We start from the raw sequence: 22071 nt of genomic DNA on the forward strand, positions 1-22071 counted from the left end.
ACAAAGATAGTGACCATCTAAAGGTGTTTCCAATACAATGAGAACAGCTGGTTAAGAACAGTCAGATAATATAAAATACTGTGAATTTGGGGAGGTTTTGGCTCCATAAACCAGTCTGGTTATTGCTAACAGATATCAGAAAATATTTGAGGCATGTTTCTGCATAGAATCTAGCCACTGCTCCCTCCCTTCTGCTACTCCTTATTGCTGCTGCTGAGAATGACATACACAAGAGCACAGAAGACCTGCCCACGTTTTCAGAAATGGCCTTTGGTGTTTGGGTGCTCAAATCCACAAAGCTGGCTTTCCATCACATTTGTGCCCTGTGGATTCTTCACTGCTGTCAAGGCTGAAATGGCCCCCAGAGCAAGTTAGAGCAACCCTGAATTCTTATAGCACTCAGGATTATGTGCATACATCCTCTCACCCTGGAGTTTCCCAGGGAAAGCAGCATAGGGCCATTTACATCATCCTATGCAGCTTCTGTGCTAGGGGAATTCTGCCCCAGTGCCTTGCAACTCCTATACAACCCCTATCCACCACTAGGGCAGTCTATAATAGCCAAAGCAGAAGCCAAAATCAGCCCCTATTATTTAGGGCAGAATATAGGAAGGGAGGGGAAGAAAAATGTGACAGAATTGCATTTTCACACTGGTTGGGCAGCTGGGGAGCGAACACTGGAGCCTTTCAAAGGATGGTGAAACTGCCATTGCAGTAGATATTTCCCAGGATACTCAGGTTGTGCCAGAATTCCTCCTGAAGCTCCACGTATGGGGCAGCCTTTCCACAGCCACTGCCTGGGCTGCAGTTAACAAAATACAGTCTGGGCTCTATGCAAATTGGGTATTTCATGGAGCTGGATTTAATATTAATTTTCCATTAATGAATGGATTAAAAATAAGAGTTGATGGTCATTCCATGGTTTCTTTCAATAATTCAGAATGAATTCTCAGGAGCTGCATATTACAGTGCCATATACTATATTCATGCTATTGGCATGCTTTACTAAACTAAAATTTCAAGACTCTACAATGTAACCTCCTTGCTCTAAGTCATTTAAAAGTCCTTTGGGCAAGCCATTCAAAATATACCATGGGAGAGAAACCAACACTGGGTTGGGCTTGGAACAGATGACTTAGTGGGTAAGGCCACCAGAAAGTAATTCGGTTATGGATGGAGTTTGATCTTATACACCTTTCTTAAATCCAGCTATATGAACTATTAAGTCTATAGTTGCCAGCATTTTTATTCATGAATTTAAATTACCATGAAATAAAATTGTGACAGATTAACATACACAAAGTATTACACACTCCTTAATAGGTGGGAAAGAGCTAAAATGTCACATATTATTTCCTCAGAAAATTTAAAATAAAGTTTGACTTTTTTCGTGACAGGCAGAAGCCATAACTAAAGGCTGCTATGTGGTTAACCCTAATTTACAATAAGCAGGATGTGATGTACAGACTAACACTGAAACTGGAAATACATGTTAAAAATGTAACTCTATCTCTCAAAGATTCATAGATATTAGAATGTGGTTTCTAACTGGGTATTTTCCACCCAACTTTTGTGACATACATTTCACATTAAGTACTTCTATGGCAATAAGCGATATGATGCAGAATCACAAAAGCGAACCTCTTTTTCTTCCCCTTTCTGGGAACTTTATATTCCTAATGGAAATATGTTGTCCTTTTCTCCTCACCACTTTGATTACCTCAGACCATCCCAACCCTGCTAAGGAGGCCTTTGGTGGACGTCTCTTCAAAACTCTTTACTGACCACATAGGGTCTTACTGAGTGATGATGAGGCCCTATCTTTTTCCCAAAGGTTGGCATGTCTCTACAGCACATGCAGCCCTGGTGTTATGGGGACCAAGAGTATAGGACTCAGTGTTAAACCTGGCTCCATTGCCTGGCTGTGCAGAAAACTAGAAGTAGACCAATGAGCTCACACTATAGTGTAATTTTTAATTGTATCTTGTAGACATTTTTGGTAGACATGTCTCCTGAGCTTATGCTCAAATAAATTGGTTAGTCTCTAAGGTGCCACAAGTACTCCTTTTCTTTTTGCGAATACAGACTAACACGGCTGCTACTCTGAAGCCAGGATAAACTACATGGTTTCACGTACTGCCACTGCTTGAGACATTGACTTAGTCTCTCTTCTAAAAAGTCACCGGAGTTTTACCTGATCATATATTTCTGTTTTTATTTTAACCCTGTTTAGCAAAGGTGGGCCATCACTGGACCTCTAGCAGAAACTCATCAAATCCTCCCCACACGATGGACTGCATCACAATAGCACCCTTGCCAAGGAGACTAGGACAAATATTTCTTCATAAGCATATCAAAGTTACCTGAAGAGTTGCAAGGTTTTTCTATGCTGTGACATGTCCAAATCCCACTTTCGTTGGGAGTGAGAAAATGAGATAGCTATTGAACTTGGATCACTGACATGGTCATACAGAACACTATTTGCAAGCTACCAGGTGGCTCAAAGTAACGGTAACCTGTAGCTGTCCCACATTGTGCTATGATCCTCGCACAGCTCCCAAACTATGCAGTTCAGACCTATTCAGCAAAAAGACAACAGACTTTGTAGGAACACATACATGTGAATAATTTAGAACATAATTCTGTGCTTGTGCTTCTCAGTCAGTACTGAAACAGGATCCTATCATGTGATTGAGGGGTACTGTTCTTTTTGGGGCTGATGCATCTTGAATGTGAGATAAAACCAAGATTCCTACGACACTATTTGAGAGAATATGGATGCTTACCCTGGCATCCTGGACAAATTCTAACTCAGGCAATGACATTCATCTGACCTAAATCCCCCCTGCAATTTATTTTTGTTAAGGTAGGCTTAACTTTTTCATCTAAGTTGTTTGTAGTTTTGCTGTGTTCTGCTAAACAGCTATTGTTTCACCCCAGAGACAGCAGCATTTTCATGGTGGATTAGATGATTTTTTGTTGACTGTGTACAAGGAAAATTCTTGAGATCCTTGGGGATGAAATGGAAGATATTATCACTATTATACTTTTAAATAGCATTTCAGAAGTAGTATGGTATTGCAGTAACATATATGTTTGTTCTTGCTCTAAGTGAATACTGAAGCACTTACATTATACAAAACTCAGGTATATATTATAATATCAGATAATGTGGATCAATCTGTGATAATTTTCCATATGCCTAAATCACAAAATGAATAATACCATGGTGTTCATATAATCCAAGACACAGCCAAACAGAAGGTTGTGTCTAATCCCAGTCTACAATCTCAATGATTCAAACTACTACTGATAGCCAGTTCCCATGGCTTTGTTTTCAGGGTAACTGGGCAGTTTTTCAGGAGGGAAGATGATGGTCGGTGTGATCAAAACAAATATTCTGCTGTAAATTAATGAATCAGTGACTATTTAATGACAGGATTTTCTACAGAAAATATTTTTCTTTTTTAATTGGTGTAGAAAAATATCCACTGGTTTAAAAAAAAATATCTCTGATTTCTTGTGGGTACTTCATGGTAACACACAGATCCATCCAACCACTTGCAGAAATATTACTAGTAAAGCTCAACCTGGTTTAAATGGGTCACCCATTTGCCATGGTTTTGTGTCATTTAAAGAAACTTAAGCAGAACTCACTTTTTAACAGCATCTGGCTTCCAGGCCAGCCGTCCATGCTGCACTGGGGCTGAATGCACAACACAGATTTCTTTATCAGTTTAAAAAAACACACACACATTTTCTAAGAAGTGTAAATAGTGTACTCACTCCCAAAGAAAATGATAAAAGCCTCATACATTTAAAAGAAGATTGGACAAGACACTGGAAAATGTATAGTAGAGAACAAAGTGAGATAGACAGGAGAATTGATTTGGGGGTTTAATAGGTCCTTTCCACCTCTAACTTCTGTGATACGATATTGGAATGCTTTGTTCCAGACTTTTTCCAACATCACATTTTGATCAATCAACTATTTTTTCTTCTCGTCTGGTGTTTTCCCGCATGGTAAGTGCAGCAATCCATTTAATTGTATCTCTTTCAAAAACTATTAATGCATTTAAGTGGGGTTTTCTGTTATGCAGTAAGCAATTAACCAGAACTGCTAATACAGACAGATATATGGGAAAGGGTTGGGATTTTCCAAACTGATTCAATGAAGCAATTGATACACTTATCAGGAATGCAGTTAGCTGTTCAGTTGTATAAAATTCCAATTCCTGATCTGCCATAAGATTCTAGGCAGCTTGCTTTTTAAAAACAAATCCAATTTATTATAGTGCATAGATCAAGGGATTGGGAATTGAGTAAGAGCCTTTTACTTCAGGTAACTAATTCACACCTGGACCTGGATGTCTAGTTACCAAAATTAGTTTTCTAACCAGTGACTTTGGTGTCCATGTGAAACTGGTCATCGATAGCTAGCTCCTGAAGGACATGAGTTCTCAAAGCAGCAATCACCATCCCAACCCTGTAGTCAGTCTCAGAAGAAAAGCCCATGATTGTCTGAGCATGGAGTCTAAACATACTGCAGAGCCAGCACATGGAAGACAGTGCTGTAGCTCAGCAGAGAATTTCACCTACCCAGGGCTGCCAATACGGCCTTAAAACCAAAAATGTCAAATGTAGGTGCCTAAAATTAGGCATCTAAGCTTATATTTAGGAACTAAGGGTTGGATTTTTAAAGATATTTAAGTGATTTCAATGGTAGTTATGTTCCTAAATACCTTTGAGGACATGGGCACTCAGGTCCTACTTTTCAAAGAAGCTCATCATCTGTAGCTCCCATTGACTTCAATGGGATTTTGAGAGTCTCAACACTTCTGAAAAGTCACCCAAAAATAAAAAAATCTGTATTTTCAGAGATGCTGAGCAGCTCCAGCTTCTATTGATTTTAATGGGAGTTCTCAGCACCTCTGAGAACCAGGCCACTTTCAGTTAGTAACTAACATGGATTTATGTGCCTAGTGTTAGGCTCCCAAGATGGAAAATATTGGTCTAGATTTCTTTAAAAATTATTCTAAGAGCTTAAGATAATGTCATGTGTTATTTTTTGCAACACGGTGCTCCTCTGCAGACTTTCATAAAAATAATATAGAATTTTTATTTTTAAGTAAAGTATTTAGGGGGAAATGATGCTGACATCTAGCAAAATATCATGTTCCACAAGCACTAACCATAAACTGCACTGAAGTAATAGCTGTATTTATCCTCCTGATCAACAGCCATTTTGCAAATTTTTAATCTCACTTCCCTAAGTGACAGCTTTAAGACAGAACTCTGCTTGTGTACGGGCAGCTTTCGTTACAGAGGAAGTGGAGAACCCCCTCTTTTCTGCTACCTGTTTAGGGCACCTCTCAACTACCAATTGAGAAGCAACTTGGAGTCACTTTCTGTGCATGTGTACCCTCCTGAACTGAAACATACAAGGTACAATAAATGGAACTGCTGCAAGCAAGCTAGAGAAGCATTTTGAGATCATCAGAATCCTTGTCAGAGGAAGATGGAGAATCCACTGTTTTTATTTCCCCATCTAAATATTTCCTCTTTGAAGGAGAAGACCTATTGTAAAGGTATGAAATCCACAAATAAAGAGGAGACAAAAAAAGAAATCAAGACCAGGTAAGTTCCAAGGTTTTACTGATACTCTCAAGTGTTCTATGTAGACAAGGGATTATTATTGCATAGTTGATAAGTGTGAATTTAAGGCACAGTTCTTTGTATTTGTGACAGATATCTGTAAAAAATAATGAACTGCTAGACTGGAAATGTACACATAAAATATTCATTTACCAAGGGAATACTTTTTAAGGGCAAGAATAAGAAGCAAATCAAATAATATATCAAGCAAAACAAACAAGAAAGAGGAGTTATTAAGGTGAAGCTTAGAGAAATAATTTTTGAAAATCTGACTAACTTTGATCCATGGAAGTTTCTTTTTAGCAGCTACAATTGATGGGAGGAAAAGCATTTTTTCATCCTTTATTAAGAATGAACAGAAGATGTTGACCCACTCTTACAGATTCATCAGCATTAACCCCCCTAAAAAACCTATCTTCAAAATAAATGGGGAAAAATAAGCCTGAAAATGAAGACATTCATTACCCTTTTATACGTAAATAATTTGATATGCTTCAATATTTAAATGTATGGAAAGATATAAGGAGGAAATTCATTAATCTGCATGACAAATAAAGAGAAATAGCACCAACATTAGTGTAACTGTGTGTATGAGGAAATGATCAACTATGCCGAGAGAAAAATTAGTCAAAGAGGAACATTTTAAAACTTTCACAAAGGTTGCTTTAAAGCTGCTAAAACTCTCTTGCAGGTCTAAGGAAAAGAGAAATAGGCTGAGCCTTCTCCTGCAAAAGGCTGAATTCCATGAAAGTGTCAGTCTTGAGAAATTTGAGAACTTGACAAAAGCTTCAAGGTGAGCATTGTAAAATATAAAGAGACTGAGAATTCCTATCAGAAAATGGCCGTCTCTGCTTTGGCGTGTACATTCAAGCTTTGCATCGAATAATGCTTTTAAGATCTATATTATTTTAAAGTTTAGCATAATGCAATGCAAGTTATCTAACCTGGCATACATACAGTATATATAAAGTTTGCTAACAAAGAGTGTTTTTGCACTCCAGTGGGCCAGACTGTGATACTGGTATTCACAGAGAACAATACTTTAGTCCCCAGTAGTCCCATAGACTTCAAAAGGACTATTTCATGTATAAAGTATTATTCAGAATGAATATGATCATAATCTAATCCACAGGTTTATTTAACTCTATGATACATCAAGTTTTCCTCAATTGGGGGAAGGGGGAAAAGGGCAGGGATGAAAGAAAATATACTGGGTACTCTTCATATCACCAATAATTTTCATGTAATCTAGGCCCAGTGGAATTTGTCCTTGTGTACCTAGTGCTTATGGGCCAGTTTATTTTTATTGTTTATTTTTTATATGTAGTACCAGATAGTCCCAGCTTTATTCACATTGATGAGCACCTTAGTTTGCAAGTCACCCCACTGATTGTAAGGTGGCACGCTCAGGCCCTTTTGTAGCTGACAAACATTTCTGTTTCCTTGGAAATCTTATGGTTTCTGAGAAAGATCTCCTTTGAAATAATTTAGTGACCAATGACCCTGTTGACATAAACCTCCAAGTGTCCTCATAAAAGCTCTGAGTGTACAGTATCATGCTGTACTATTTCCCTTACAAATCCCTAGCATGAAATGCAGGCTCCAACAAAGCCATTGGGAAGTTTGCCAGGGACTACAGTTTTGCCAGGGTTTCACTGGTAATTTGTTTGAGAATTGCCTCTGCAGCTCCCTGCTGTTGGGAAACCACAAAAACTCCATGGCCAAAAAAGCTCCATCCTTTCCACCACAGACAGTTTCAGAGCATCTAATGACTTCTATTTGTTTTCCTCTTCTTTCTTTTCATTTTTTTTTTATTAATCCTAACCAGTTTGGACAAGAATTCAGGCTTCCAGTAGTGAATAACATGCCAGGGGAAGCTGTCCTTTTTTGACCAGAACACTGCCTGTTTGAGGGTATTCACTGTTTGAGTAACCGCTATCTTCACTTTTCAAGACCATACTGAGTTGGACAATGGGCTGAAAAGTATCTTTATGGACGAGGCTCTCAAGGCCTAAACTATGTTTCTGGGTCTATAATAAAGGTTCCCAGCGGCCTGAAACCTGAGCACTTGAATCTATCCATCTAGGTATTTGTACTATGTTTACTACTATAATATCCAAGCACTTAAAAAATCCAAAGAATAAAATCCAGCATACATTCAAATATTCTTCTTTCCACACAAGAATTGGCAGGGTGGTTCATTTGTTAGCTGGATTTGGGTTTATGTTCCCCATCTCCCCTTCGTTGTTGGTAAGAGAAGGCTAAGCTGAAAAAGTGAGTTATGCACTTTATTCAGAGATCCAGGGCCATTCTAATTAACTGCAGAAGTGACCCAGATGCCTAGAAAACTTTTCCTACCACTCTTTTTGGAGGTCAAAAGACATCCAAACTTTATTCTCTATTGGGAGGGAATTGGGTCCAGTTCAGTGTTGTGGTGGTAAAAAAGAAGGGGGGTAGACTAACCTAAATTAAACTCCATATTCCCCAAATGAGAAGTGGGCAAACTCAGTTTATCTTGACTACACTATTGATCCCAAGACACTGGACTGAGAACCAAATCAGGTCTCCTGACTCCATGTCCAGCTCTACCACAAATCTACTGTGTGACTTCAGGCAAGTTACTCCATCTCTTCGTGCCTCAGTTTTTCTATCTGGGGATAATGAGACCAATTTTCATTTGTACATGCTTTTAGCTCTGCAGAGGAAAACTGCTATGTGGTAAGTATATTATTCAGAAATTGACTAAATATATTGATCTTCAGATTCAGACTTAGGACCAGGTTCAGAGTCCTGGTACAATGTCGCCTCAGACCCTACTCCATTTCTTTTTTCAGAAATAAAAATACAACCTAGCTGTGTGTTCAGGATTAATCTATCAAGTGTTACAAAAGTAATTTTACAAACGTTTTTATCAAGAGATGTGAAATAGTTTGTCTCCATTGTCCTAAACAGTGGAAAGTTTGAGATCAATGAAGAATACATGCAGCTTGACATATTTGATAAAGAATACATGGAGTTTTATAAAAAGAACCCAGTCTCTCAAAATAACATGACATTTGAAAAATGTTTGTGGTAAACAAACCAGGCTACGTGTGTTATTACCTTATGAGACTATTGTCTTTACCATGCTGTGGTGACTTTGTGTTCAAACTGTTGAATTTCCTGTATTCTGTTAAAAATAGACCATGGTAACATAGCCTCGGACAGATTGCAATCAAAATCACATCTCTGAAAGAGTATGTCAGTTTAGCTACTAAGCCGTTCTGTTTTCAAAGTTAAAAAAGTACTTGACCTGGTTTGCTTATGATCTTTACCTTGCATGATGTAAATTTTCCTTAAAGATCTGGAGCACAATGCAAACAAGCACTCAAGACATAATGCTCTGCTTTAAACATTTTCTCTAACAAGTGTTATTTCAATGGGCAAAACATCAACCAAATTTTTTGAAGTCTCTAGCAGAAAGAACTTATTTTCTAAAATAATCTAATCAGACAGCTTGTGCAATAAGACAAAGTGAGAGAAATAGCAGGTAATATATATTACAATAGCTTCATAAATATACAAAACACACACTTCATGAGAAGCACTTTTTGTGTCTTGTACAGTGTGCCCCCTGAAGAAGCAGTGAGATGGGGTGAATCCTTTGACAAACTGCTTTCCCAGAAAGGTTAGTAGTGTTTTCTTGATGGGAACTGACATTTTAGAGTAAGTGTGAAAAATCAAATAGATGCTTGGAGAATTTTGCTACATACATGAGGCTGGATAAGGCACGCTGAGGCATATTTAGGCTATAATGGAGGTGTAGAAGACAAAGATTTGCCGGCAGATTTGGCAGGCCATGCTGGACATGACCAAGGTGTTAATACCAATGTTTACATCAAATGCCATCTTTGATTGCAACATTGCTAAAATGTTCATGGAGGGCAAGAACAAAGGCCCAGGGATGGATATAGACAAAACAGACAAAGGTGGTCAGCCACCCATGACACGTATAATTGCCTAATGCCTGACACTTAAGTTACTGATAAAAGGGTTGTTTCTTTTCCTCCCTTGAAAGATAAATGCTGTACATAGCAAAAACGAGTCTTCCAGTATAGTGGTGACCATTACAATCTTTACAATTTTCCCATTGCAGGTAATTGACAGTAATAACATTCCAGTTATTTCTGCACATCAAGTATATTTAATAAAGGGGATACCATGAAAAACTTGGCAATGATAATTATATGCAAAGAAAATTGTAAAGGTTCTATTTACGTTATCTTTTAAACTATCTTCTGAATTAGGCTAATTTCTGGGAAACAGCCTATTTGTGAATACAGTCAAGATTTAAATGGCATTTGAGGCATCCTAAGTCTGATTTAGAAGCAAAACTAAGGCCAAAATGGTCAATAATGGCCACATTTTTGGGTGCCTCTGGTTTTTGAGTTCTCAACTTGTGACCACGTATGGTCTGTTTTTTTTAAGATTCTGAGCATCCATAGTTGATATTAAGATCAAGTGGAGTTATGTGGGTCGGCATCTTTTAAAATTAGGCCCTGTGTGTCCCAAAGGGGGCATCCAAAATCAAAGGCCATATTTAAAATTTATGCCTAAAGCCTGATATCAATACCTCTGCACTGACTGCAAAACAATTAAATTGTACTTATTTTGTGATGTAAAAGAAAAGTCTGTAATATGAAGTCACAGAAGAGTTCAAAATGAGACCAAACATGTGTTGTTACATAATTTAAACAGAGGAACTATGTTCTAGTGTCTAAGAGGGATGGTCTTTTAATGCTTCTGTGAATTAAAGCAATACAATGCTCCCTTTTATAGCCGGACTGGATGCCTTTACAAGGTTTCTGAAAACTGAGTTCAGCGAGGAGAACATTGAGTTTTGGATAGCCTGTGAGGATTATAAGAAGAACAAAACATCTCATCAACTTCTTCCTAAAGCCAAGACAATTTATGAGACGTTCATAAGAAAAGATGCTCCAAAAGAGGTACAGTAAAAACTGAAGATATACAGTTCTTGATACAAGCTGCCTCTGATAGAATCTGCCTTTCATAAATGCATACACAGAATCATCATGCATTCAGCCATGAAGGTCAACATTTGATGAAGTTGCAGTAGTTTATCATGTGTACCTTGCCACAGGAATGCTGCATCTTAAATATCAAATAACTGCTTTGGAAGAAAGTATGGGACCCAACACCCACAGAACTTTCTCTTTCTCTCTCCGCGCACCCTGCCCCCATGTTATTCTTTTAACCCTACAAAAAAGACCATAGGTGTAAATATGTCATGCTAGTTAAAGGAATTTTCAAACTTCTCATTGCTATATACAAACATCTGATTTAACATCATGTTGAATAAATTTAAGGTATGTTGTCACAATAATGCACACACCCAACAGTAACAGTCATTTGTCAAACAGTGTTTTGTGTACATTTAACTTTGCTTCTAGAACAGTAGAATTATTGTGCCTGCTAAACCAGCATTACAGATTATTATATTGCTGAGATTTCTGATGATTTCTTTAATATGCCAAATGAATAAACAAAATCAATAAATTAAACATACCCTTCAAGGTAATGATTATAACATTTTAAGCAGAGAAAAGACTTGATTGGCATAGGTTTGGGATTTTTTTTTTGTTTGTTTTATTTTTTCTGAAGGAATCTCTGAGTGATGAGTCTATAGTATGGTATGTTATAAACAAACACATACAAGATATATTGGGACTCATTCTCATTTACACTGCTCTGGAAGTGTAAAAGGCTTTTAAAGTGGATGCAAATTATATTAAACTGTCAGAGTGTTGTAAAGAGCCCTTTGTGTAAATGAATATAATAATTATTTTCCCTGCACTAGCAGGAGGATGGACTGACTGGCAGATGATAAACTCCCACTAAAGTCAGTGAGGGTTTGGCTGAGTAATGACTAGAAGATCAGGCCCCTAACAAGCCTTTTGCATCTCTATTACCTATTATTCTATATAACAGTAAGAACAGGTGGATTGCCTGTGCTCCTATTTTCTGTGTTCTTTTCTTATTGTTGGTAGAGAAAATGTTAAATGTTGGCAAATCTAAAAAATCATCTGCTGATGTAGTGCAGAAAAAAGTATCACTGCTCAGTCCAAGAAAGTGATTTAAAGAATGGTACAAATTAGGCTCATAATTCCCTCTGTGTGATCTCGGGGCTTACCACTGCTCCTGCCAAGGCAGAGAACCTATTGTTTGGTCTACTCTCAAAGAGTAATGGCCCCATCCTATAAGATGCTGAGTGGTTTCAACAACCTTTTACATTCTATCATGCAGCACCTTCCAGGATCAGGCCCTGCGTGAATCCGAGGAGTTTTGAATTTTCTAAAGAGGAATACTGTTTTGCCAGTGTGCCATTCTACCAACTGCTTGGGTGGACACCAAGCTATAGCAAGAACTATTGATACAGCATCCCTAAAAGCTCCCTTCATTTTATATATTGTTCATAGGTTATCTTGCTACACTGATGACCTGTAAGGGATGAACAGGAAGGAAGGAACCTAGAGCACAGGTGGTGGAAATCACACATTGCCCGATAGTGTCATACTGACCAGTTAACTGATATGCTGTTACTTTGATACCAGCAAAGACGGGATTGTTGTTCTCCGCTATACCGTCCCTTATGTGTTGGGCCCTGTGTATCCTCTTGTCTTGCTTCAACCCAGCTGTTGAGATCAGCTGGGATGCTCAAGCTGACTGCCTGTAGATTTGTTCATTGGTGTGTTGAGAACTCTCATTAAAGAGCCCTCAATTTTGGAACTTGTTTCCACCAACAGAAATTACGTTTACTGTCCAGCAGGCCATATTAAAAGGCCTTTTCTGAGAGGATAGTTAGGAAGGTTCTGAAAATTTGTGGACTTGGTCGTTTAATTATCATTAACTGATTTTCAGTTTTCACATACACACTATGTGTTGTTATATTTTTGTAAATGCACCAAGAGGAATTTGAAAAATATAAAATAAATAAGTTACAGAAGACATTCTTGAAGCTATATGGAACTTACTAATTTCTAAATTATGTGCTGCATATACCACTATTGTGGATCTAAACATAATCCTTATACTAATCCACAACTCCATGAGAATAGCCAATAGTAATATATAATTGTATTTAAGCTGTAACCAAAAAACTCTTGGATATGCCTTTTTTCCCCTCCAAAGTAGTCAAAAATCCATTAGAAAATAATTTTGCTGCACACTTTAATCATTAGAATATTCTAACCTTCGTGTTACTAATGCTCCACAGAAATGAAAGATTAAAACAGTATCTGGTCAATTTAGATGATATAAAGCTCTGAACCTGCAAGACTGAGTGTCCTTGATTCCGGTTGGCTTCAGTGGGAATTCAGATACCTCGTACTTTGCAGGACTGGGCACAAAATCTCTCTGTGCCAGTATCAGCAGCAAATGTACAGTGGGTACCATTAGAAAGTCAGCCCTAAACAAAAGGTACCACCAAAAAGTGACATATTTTTCATTATCAGTTTTCCCCTGTTCTTAGTAGAGATCTGTGGTGATTCCTTGGTAGCCGTTAACAAATGCTGACTCAGTGGATTTCACAATACTTATTATATGCAATTAAAAGTATTTTTAGTAGAAAGTGGTTTTCCCAAGTTAAGTATTACTGTTATTAATGACCATATATAAAATGAATTAATGTACTGCATGTTTTTTTGGCCTTTTCCAGGTTAATCTTGACTTCCACACGAAAGAAGTCACTGCTCAGAACATTACTCACCCTACACTGGACAGCTTTGATGTAGCACAGGCCAAAGTCTACAGGCTGATGGAACAAGACAGTTACCCCCGCTTCCTGAGAGCTAGCATGTATTTGGACCTGATTAAGGGAAGGGAGCAGTCTGGCCATCCTGCTCTTAGAAGGCGATCACGCTCTTTTACCTTCAATGAGTTCCAAGATGTGCAATCAGACTTTACCATTTGGTTATAAAGAAATTTAACCTCCTTGGATTCTAACTAATGTAGCAAAGTATAATACACAGCATCCTAAACACAAACCTTCAGCTGGTGCAAATGGACGTAGATCCATTGGCTTCAATGGTGTTACATGTATTTACCCCACTGAAGGACCTGGCTCAGAAAGCTGTAGTCAGTGATTAATTTAACTTATTGTAAAGAGATATGTAGCATATTGGCAAGATGTGTTAGATGAAATGTATTCAGACAAGATATTATGCCTTTTAAACTCAACTGGGAGAACATATGAATTCTTTCCACAAAATCATATCTAACAGTGAGAACTTTAAACTTTATCCAAAAATACTATTTTAAAAAAATTAGAAAAATTCATCCTCTCTCCTGGATCCATCGTATTTAGAAAACATAATGTTGTCACCATCAAAGTCTTTACACTTATCGTTTGCACATAATTAATGTTACTGCAATAGTTCCTACACTAAACACAGGTTTTGTACCACAAGCACACAGAAACATTAATTAAGCAAAAGGTAAAAATGTGATGATTTTTAACTACAGCCATTATATAACTGAAGACCTTTAACTACTGCATATTTTAATAGGAAAATGCCGATTTAATTAATTTTATAGTACTACATTTTCTGGTATTTTCTTATTACATTTCTCTGTTCTCTCTATTTAAATTAAGCTGAATAGTTTAGTCTTTGCACTCAAATATTTGTATTATATTATTTGCAGCTAAATGAACAGCAATAAAGGGACAAGACTAAGCAATTTAGTACATCTTTATGTCATTAAATACCAGTTGAATGAACTTTTAATTTGCCATTCATTTGTAAATTTTGTGTCATCCCAGCTTCTCTGCTAAACTTTGAGGGACAAATTCTGGCAATCTTTGGGATAACACACAAGTGGGGATATGCTACAACCGTAAGGTCACTGAATATAGGCCTCCATTCAGCAAAGCACTTAAGCTCATATTAAGCACTTTAATGGGTCTTACACACATATTTTTTAAGCATGTGCTTAAGTGTGTTGTTGAATTGGGGACGGAAGCAGGATTAATTTATACAGAATGTGGGTGGATGTTACTAGTCATGGACTTATAGCACTTTTGTCCCAAACACTTGCACCGTGACCATTATGTTCCACTTGGTGTTTGCCCCTTTACTGGGGAAGTTCTCTGGGAGACCGCATTTCTCAGAATTAGACCCAGAACATCTTTGATTGGGTCTCCCTTGCTGTATCGAGCTGCTGGTTCTGCCACTGTAATTCTTGTATATGTGCAAAATCTTTCCCCTCATTCAAAATCTTTATTTAACCAAGTAAACTCCTTTTGGGGAAAAGTCTTCATTTAAAATAGGGACCTGGGTAAGGTGTCTCACTACTGCTTTGCATGACTTGCTGTAGTGGTCACTGGCAGCCTAGCACGAGTAGCCAACCTTCTTCTCTGATTCTGCAAACATGCACACACACATAAATAATTTAGAGACATAAGTAGTGCCATTGAAATGGAGGGAAAGAGAATGAACCTAATGTGATGGATGTTAGCCATGTTGCACAATGTACTAATGGAAGGCACTCAAGTCCTATGATGAGAGGGATATAAGAACCTATATAGAACAGAATAGAACCACTTGCTTCCAAGTTGTAATGGGCCTAGTCACATCTCTAAAGTTATTCATCTGTTGAGGTGCTTGTAGGTTCAGAACCGTGGCTAGCATAAGACGAGGGCACGTTACAAAAATAAAATAAATGGCCAATGAACAGATTCCTAATGAAAAATTATACTGATCTACTATATTAAGGAGCTTATTTGAGGAGACAAGACAAGTTTTTGCAAAGCTAGTATATCAGGGAATGAAAGTGAAACCACTTTAATCAGTTGTCATTGAGAAATAAGACCAGATGTTCACGGAGCCCGTGTTCCAGTAAGTGCTAAAGCTCTGATTTTTAAAGGTATTTCAGGTATTTCAATGGGAGTTAGGTGCTCAAAATGCCTAGGCACTTTTGAAAATCTCACCAGGCACCTACCTGCATCTTTAGGTGTTTAACACATTTTAAAATCTGCCCCTAAATTCCTATGGCTTTTATTTTGAAGGGATAATCTTAAGAATAACAGTCAAGTCTTGTCTGAGTTTGAAGTAGGAGATCTTGATGGGGATGCAGTTCCACTTGTTAAATTAGGTCTCTACAGGGAAATGAGAGGAGGAAGGGAGAGTTTACCTTTTAAAATCTTTACTATTCAAGTCATCCTCACAGCCCCATCATTGGCATGTGTCAAGCCTTTTTTGCTTGGAGAATTCTGGTGAAGATATCTTGAAGCACAGGGCAATTCTTAAAATATTAAACATTGTTTTAGTTTAATAATTCAGTGACTACAGGACTTAATAAATGTGTGTGACTGGAATAATCAATCACCTTTCACGGAATTTAAGCTTTCATCTTTTTAGTAACCACTCTGTAGTGAGGCAGGGTGGCCTCCTGAGGACCTGGACTGGGAGGGCCCCTGCACTGAGCCCTGGTGGGAGGAACCAGGGCCTAGTTGCCCCTCCCCCAGGAAGTAGGTGGGAGGGGCAGGAAGTATAAAAGGTGCCCCAGAAAGCTCAGTAGGGAGGTGACCACCGGAGAGACCAGACACCTCCTGTGGTCTCCCGAACTGGGAAGCTGTGGAGGGTGCCGAGGGAGCAGAGGACTGGCCTGGGCCCCCGGGGCTGCTAGCTGATTCAGACCTGGAGGAAGCAGACAACTGGCCCAGACCGCTGTCAGACCTGACCCCGCTGGGAGAAGACGACTGGCCTGGACCACCGATGGACCAGACCCCCAAAGACTTGTTTGCAGTCCCAGAAGCCACCATCAACCTCGACCCCTCCTCACAGCAACAAGTACACCAAGAAGGGGCATGTGGAAGTGGCCCAGGGGTAGCAGACTCCTGTCTGGCCACAACGCTGACAAAGAGTGAGTCAGCGTGTTGTGGCATGGATCCCCGCTGACCCAGTGACAAAGTGCTTTGTCACTACTAGGGCCCTGGGCCGGGACGCAGTGGAGTAGGTGGGCCTGTGACCCCCCTGCCACTCTAACCCAGGGGTGGCAGTCTCCCCTTCCCCACGCCAGAAGCCTGAGTCTCAGACTCTGGGTTGCCCGCCTTGATCCAGGGCCTGGGCTAATTGACTGTTTATGTGCTACTCAGCCTGCACACCAGCCTGAGCCTCAGACTCTTTGTTGCCCTGCCTTGATCCAGGGCGGGGGCCAATTGACTGTTTGTTTCCCACCCAGCCTGAGCACAGGCCCGGACCCCAGCTGCGAGTGAAGACTGCTTCATTCCCCACAATGGCCAACATATCAGTGATGTAGTGAGGTGGGGTGGCCTCCCAAAGACCCAGAGTGGGAAGGCCCCCATGCCGAGCCACTACACAATCAAAGAGAAAAAGAGCAATTCTTGGCGATAGTTCTTTATGTTGGTTACAAATGTAGGATGCATGCAAGCTGTACAGCCAAGAATCTCACACTGTCCACTCAGTAACTTTGAACCAAAATGAAAAATGATCCATTTAAAAGCTGGCAGGAGGTAGCTTAATGACAGGATTTCTATGCATAAAATGGTAATTATTGGACTTGGTAGTTATGGGTCAAAGTAACAAAATTCGACACACACACCCAGCCCCGTACCCAGAGCCAAAATTTCCCAAGGTTTGTAGATGTTCAATACTCAGGTTTTAATCGAGGCCTGTCTCTAAGGCCCCATCTACACTGGCAAGTTTCTGTGCTGTAACTCCCGAGGTGTACATACTGCCAAGCCACTTAGTGTGCACAAACTGCGCAGTTGTAGCGTTCTAAAAAAACCACCCCAACGAGAGACATACAGCTTTCTGCGCTGGAGCTACAGTGCTGCGATGCCAGTGTAGACGCTGTCACGATTACAGCGCTGCAATTGGCCTCCGGGAGGTGTCCCACAATGCCTGTTCCAACCTCTCTGGTCATCGGTTTGAACTCTACTGCCCTGCCCTCAGGTGACCAACCGTCATCTCGACCCCGTAAATTCCTTTGAAAAATTGAAAGTCCCCTTCCTGTTTGCTCAGTGACGAATGCAGTGGTCTCAGTGCATCTTTCCAGGTGGCCATGCCTGCTGCACACACCAGGCGATCCGCTGCTTGGAGCAATACCGAGCTGCTGGACCTCGTCGGCATTTGGGGAGAGGAAGCTGTGCAGTCTCAGCTGTGCTCCAGCCGTAGGATTTATGATGCCTACAGACAGATTTCACAATGCATGATAGAAAGGGGCCATGACCGGGACACATTGCAGTGTAGGGTAAAAGTGAAGGAGCTGCAGAACACCTACCACAAGGCGCGGGAGGCAAACTGCAGCTCCGGTGCTGTGCCCACAAGCTGCTAGTTCTACAAAGAGCTGGGCATGATACTCGGTGGTGACCGCACTTCCACTGTGAAGGCCCCTGTGGATACTTCGTTGGCTCACGTGCCAGGCGAGAGTGGACTGAGCCAGGAGGAGGAAATCTTGGACGAAGAGGGGCAGGGGGACCCAGAGGCAGAGGATTGCTTGGAGGCCAGAGATGCATGCAGTCAGGAGCTCTTTTCTACCCCGGAGGACCCTAGCCAGTCAAAGCAGTCGGATCTTGGCAAAGCGCAAACAGGAGAGGAGGCCCCTGGTAAGTGGATCTGATTTTGTGAATTGCTGAAGCGATTTGTTGGGGGCAGGAGGGTTGCAGAAAACAGGCTGGTCTCCCACCACATGCCTATTCTGAGCAGTGGAACAGGCTGTTGATAGACTCCCTCACTTCACGGGAATCTCCCTCAGAGATTTCCAGAAAACTCTCATGGAGATACTGGGCAATCCACTGCCACAGGTTTCACTGCTTTGTTTTTTGTCCCATTAATGGTAATTTTCCCACGCCATTGTGCCATCACAGAGGGGTCGGGGGCGGGGACCATTGTTGCAGACAGGTGAGCCGCATAGGGGCCAGGGTGGAAGCCGCAGGCTTGGAGAAGACCCTCCCTTGATTCTCTGCTCACCCTCAGCAGCAAGATGTCTTCCATAATGATCACGTCCTTGGAAAGTGTGGGGTCAGAAATGATTATCAAGCCCCCCTACAGTGCTGGCTCTCCCTAAGAGCCATGTGCCCAGTGTATAGCAGGGTCTGGGAAGAGTGATTCACCCTGCCCCTCCCACTACTCACCATTTTGGGGGTCTTGTGGCTCATGTGTGCTTGCCTGGGGTCAGCAGTTAGTGATAGGTGTATGAGTGTTTTAAAGCACTGGATCAGTGTTGTCTGTGTTGCAAACCGTACTGCTTCTGTAAAACATTGCATTTAAACTTCACAGAGATGACCTTGGGAGGCCAGCCTCCCTTATTGGCGGCGGAACAGCCATGCAGAATTAGAAAGTGGCCAAGAAGAACTAAGGAGGATTTTCTCCATGAGGTTATGATGCACTCCACCACTGAGAAACAGGAATTGAAGGAGTGGTGGGACAGCAGGAAGAGGGACCAAAAGGAGAACGCAGCGCGCCAGAATGAAGCCGTGGAGCAACTCTTAAACATGATGGAGCTCCAAGTGGACACGCTCTAGGTGACACTAGCTCTTCAAACTGAGCAGCCCTGCGCCAGCCCTCCCCTGCAGCCCCTGTCACAAAACTCTTTCCCCATGCCTCCCCCCACACCCTCTGCCCACCTCCAACAGACTGTTATCAACCTCCTGGCTCCACTTTCTACCCACAGCATTCCACTCCTCCCTCCTCACTGTCCAGCACTGTCCCACTACCCACTGCACTCAACACCCATCCCTCTGCAGTTTGGCCTTGCTGAAGTACAGCACTCACTGCATTGGACTCCAAAGGAGAAGGTTGGGTATGATCCCTGGACATACATAAATCTGTAGCTGTCCCAGGACCACTCCTCCTCTGGAGACCTTCTCTTCCCTCATCCCCCTCCCTGCTGATGTATTTTTGTCATTTGACTCTTTCCTCCGGTTGTTGTCTTTTAATAAAAGAATTGTGTTGGTTTAGAAGCAATCTTGATTCTATTAATTGAAAGCAAACAAAGCCCTGCAAAGCAACATGCAATTATATTAAATCATCTTATTGCATCATGTGCACCAGTCACCTCCTAGCATTACAAGCACTGCAATCCTGAGCATAGCAGCAAATATAGTGGCTTTCGGCTTCAAATTGCTGCCTCAAGGCATCCCTGATTCTTATGGCCTCCGCGCTGTGCCCCTCTAATAGCCCTGGTCTCTGGCTGTTCAAACTCAGCCTCCAGGCACTGAGCCTCTGCAGTTCAGCCCTGAGTGAAGCTTTCATCCTTCCCTTCACAAATATTATGGAACGTGCAGCACGCAGCTATAAGCATCAGAATATCGTCATCGGCCTTGTCCAGCTTTCTATACAGGCATCACCAGCGGGCTTTTAAATGGCCAAATGCACGCTCAACGGTCATTTTGCACTTGCTCAGCCTGTTGTTGAACCGCTCCTTGCTGCTGTCAAGTTACCCAATGTATGGCTTCATAAACCACAGCCTTAAGAGGTAGGTGGGGTCTCCCAGGATCACAATGGGCATTTCGACTTCCCCTACAGTGATCTTCTGGTCCGGGAAGAAAGTGCATCATGCACCTTTCTGGACCAGCCTACGTTAATGTCCATGAAATGCCCACGGTGATCCACAAGCACCTAGAGAACCATTGAGAAATACCCCTTGCAATTAATGTACTCGGTGGCTAAGTGGTCTGGTGCCAGAATTGGAATGTGCGTGCCATCTATCGCCCCTCCGTAGTTAGGGAAGCCCATTTGTGCAAAGCCATCCACAATGTCATGAACATTGCCCAGAGTCACAGTCTTTTGGAGTAGGATGCAATTAATGGCCCTGCACACTTCCATCAACGGGACTCCAACAGTCAACTTTCCCACTCCAACTGATTAGCGACCGATCGGTAGCACTCTAGAGTAGCCAGCTTCCACAGTGCAATCACCACACGCTTTTCCAGCAACAGGGCTGCTCTCATTCTCGTGTCCTTGCACAGCAGGGCTGGGACGAGCTCGTCACACAGTCTCATGAATGTAGCTTTCCTCATGCAAAAGTTCTGCAGCCACTGCTCATTATCTCAGACGTGCATCACAATGTGATCCCACCACTCAGTGCTTGTTTTCCGAGCCCAAAAGCGGTGTTCCACTGTGGTCAGCACCTCCATGAATGCCACAAGCAATCTTGTGTCATAGCTACTATGCATGGCGAGATCACTGTTGCACTCCTCTTGCCTTTGTAGTTTAAGGAATAACTCCACTGCTACTTGTGACGTGTTGGTCAGAGCGAGCAGCATACTGGTCAGCAGTTCGGGATCCATTCCTTCACCCTGAAAGAGGAAGGGCGTGCAGTACACAAACTGTTGAAAGATGGTGACAAATGTGGGCGGAAGCACAGGGATTGCTGGGATGTGAAGCAATGCATGAGGGGGCACTGGGACTGGACCCAGGATATCCCGCGACCCCCTCCACGGCAAGCCTTAGCGGCAAAAGAGAAAGAGGTGCTCTGTGGGATAGCTGCCCAGAGTGCACCGCTCGGAATACCGCTGCAGGTGCCTCAAGTGTGAACACACTATTGTGCAGGCAGCTGACAGTGTGAACACCCAACAGCGGTTTTCCTCTGCACTCGCTGAGCAGCGCTGCAACGTCGCCAGTGTAGATGTGCCCTAATCCCTTAAAAAACAAATAGGATGATATTACAACACCTTTATAATTATAGGTTTCAGAGTAGCAGCCGCGTTAGTCTGTATTTGCAAAAAGAAAAGGAGGACTGCGGCACCTTAGAGACTAACCAATTTATTTGAGCATAAGCTTTCGTGAGCTACAGTTCACTTCATCGGATGCATTCTGATGAAGTGAGCTGTAGCTCACGAAACCTTATGCTCCAATAAATTTGTTAGTTTCTAAGGTGCCACAAGTACTCCTTTTCTTTTTATAATTATAAAAACACTTAGCTGGAGAAGCAACAGTTATTTCAAATTGAAGTTTTTCAACCTGAAAGAAGAGGAAAAATTGTTATTGTAAATGAAGCATGTAGATCCGACACTGATTAGGTACAATGTTGAGCCACTATGCCTCAGAGAGACACAACTCCCTTTAAGCACCCTAGTGAACTGTGTAAACTGCATCATCTTGGCTGTAAAGGGTATGGACTAATGCTTGCCTGGTTTAATTAATTACCACCACCATCACTCAGGCCCATGCCAGAGCTCTTGGTGCGCTGTGTCAGTGGTGAATGATGCAGTCACATACTATTGTCATTTAACTGTGTAAGTACTAAGATTCTGGCCATTTGGCCCTTGGGTTTCAGGAATACAGTGACTGTGGTGGTGATGTTGAGATAGTTATATGAAATTTTGTAGTAAAATCAAGTGCATGCCTTGAATTTACCAATCTCCAATTTCCTATCAATGTTCCCACAAATTAG

The 22071-nt window shown here is 41.3% G+C and overlaps 1 protein-coding gene across 2 annotated transcripts; it reads left to right on the forward strand.

Moving 5' to 3' along the window:
- The first annotated feature begins 3929 nt into the window (after positions 1–3929).
- On the forward strand, positions 3930–14195 carry RGS18 (regulator of G protein signaling 18). 2 transcript variants are annotated; one of them, XM_084635678.1, is made up of 6 exons: positions 3930–4023; positions 5365–5637; positions 6347–6448; positions 9261–9322; positions 10474–10640; positions 13370–14195. In XM_084635678.1, the coding sequence occupies exons 2-6, from the start codon at positions 5519–5521 to the stop codon at positions 13628–13630; spliced, it is 711 nt and encodes a 236-aa protein (XP_084491804.1). In that variant the 5' UTR covers positions 3930–4023; positions 5365–5518; the 3' UTR covers positions 13631–14195. The 2 variants fall into 2 exon arrangements, with proteins under 2 accessions (XP_084491804.1, XP_084491803.1); XM_084635677.1 differs by lacking the exon at positions 3930–4023 and having other exon boundaries at positions 5248–5637.
- The last annotated feature ends 7876 nt before the right edge of the window (positions 14196–22071 follow it).

The sequence above is a fragment of the Lepidochelys olivacea genome, assembly GCF_965140295.1.
Source record: "Lepidochelys olivacea isolate rLepOli2 genome assembly, chromosome: 8".
NCBI classification, from domain to species: domain Eukaryota; kingdom Metazoa; phylum Chordata; order Testudines; family Cheloniidae; genus Lepidochelys; species Lepidochelys olivacea.

What these genes read in the sequence shown, in the direction of transcription:
- RGS18 (XM_084635678.1), top strand. Translation starts at nt 5,519, where the DNA reads ATGGAGAATCCACTGTTTTTATTTCCCCATCTAAATATTTCCTCTTTG. An exon ending in AAAAAAGAAATCAAGACCAG is followed by an intron (nt 5,638 to 6,346) that starts GTAAGTTCCAAG and finishes ACTCTCTTGCAG; the next exon opens with GTCTAAGGAAAAGAGAAATA. An exon ending in CAAACTGCTTTCCCAGAAAG is followed by an intron (nt 9,323 to 10,473) that starts GTTAGTAGTGTT and finishes TCCCTTTTATAG; the next exon opens with CCGGACTGGATGCCTTTACA.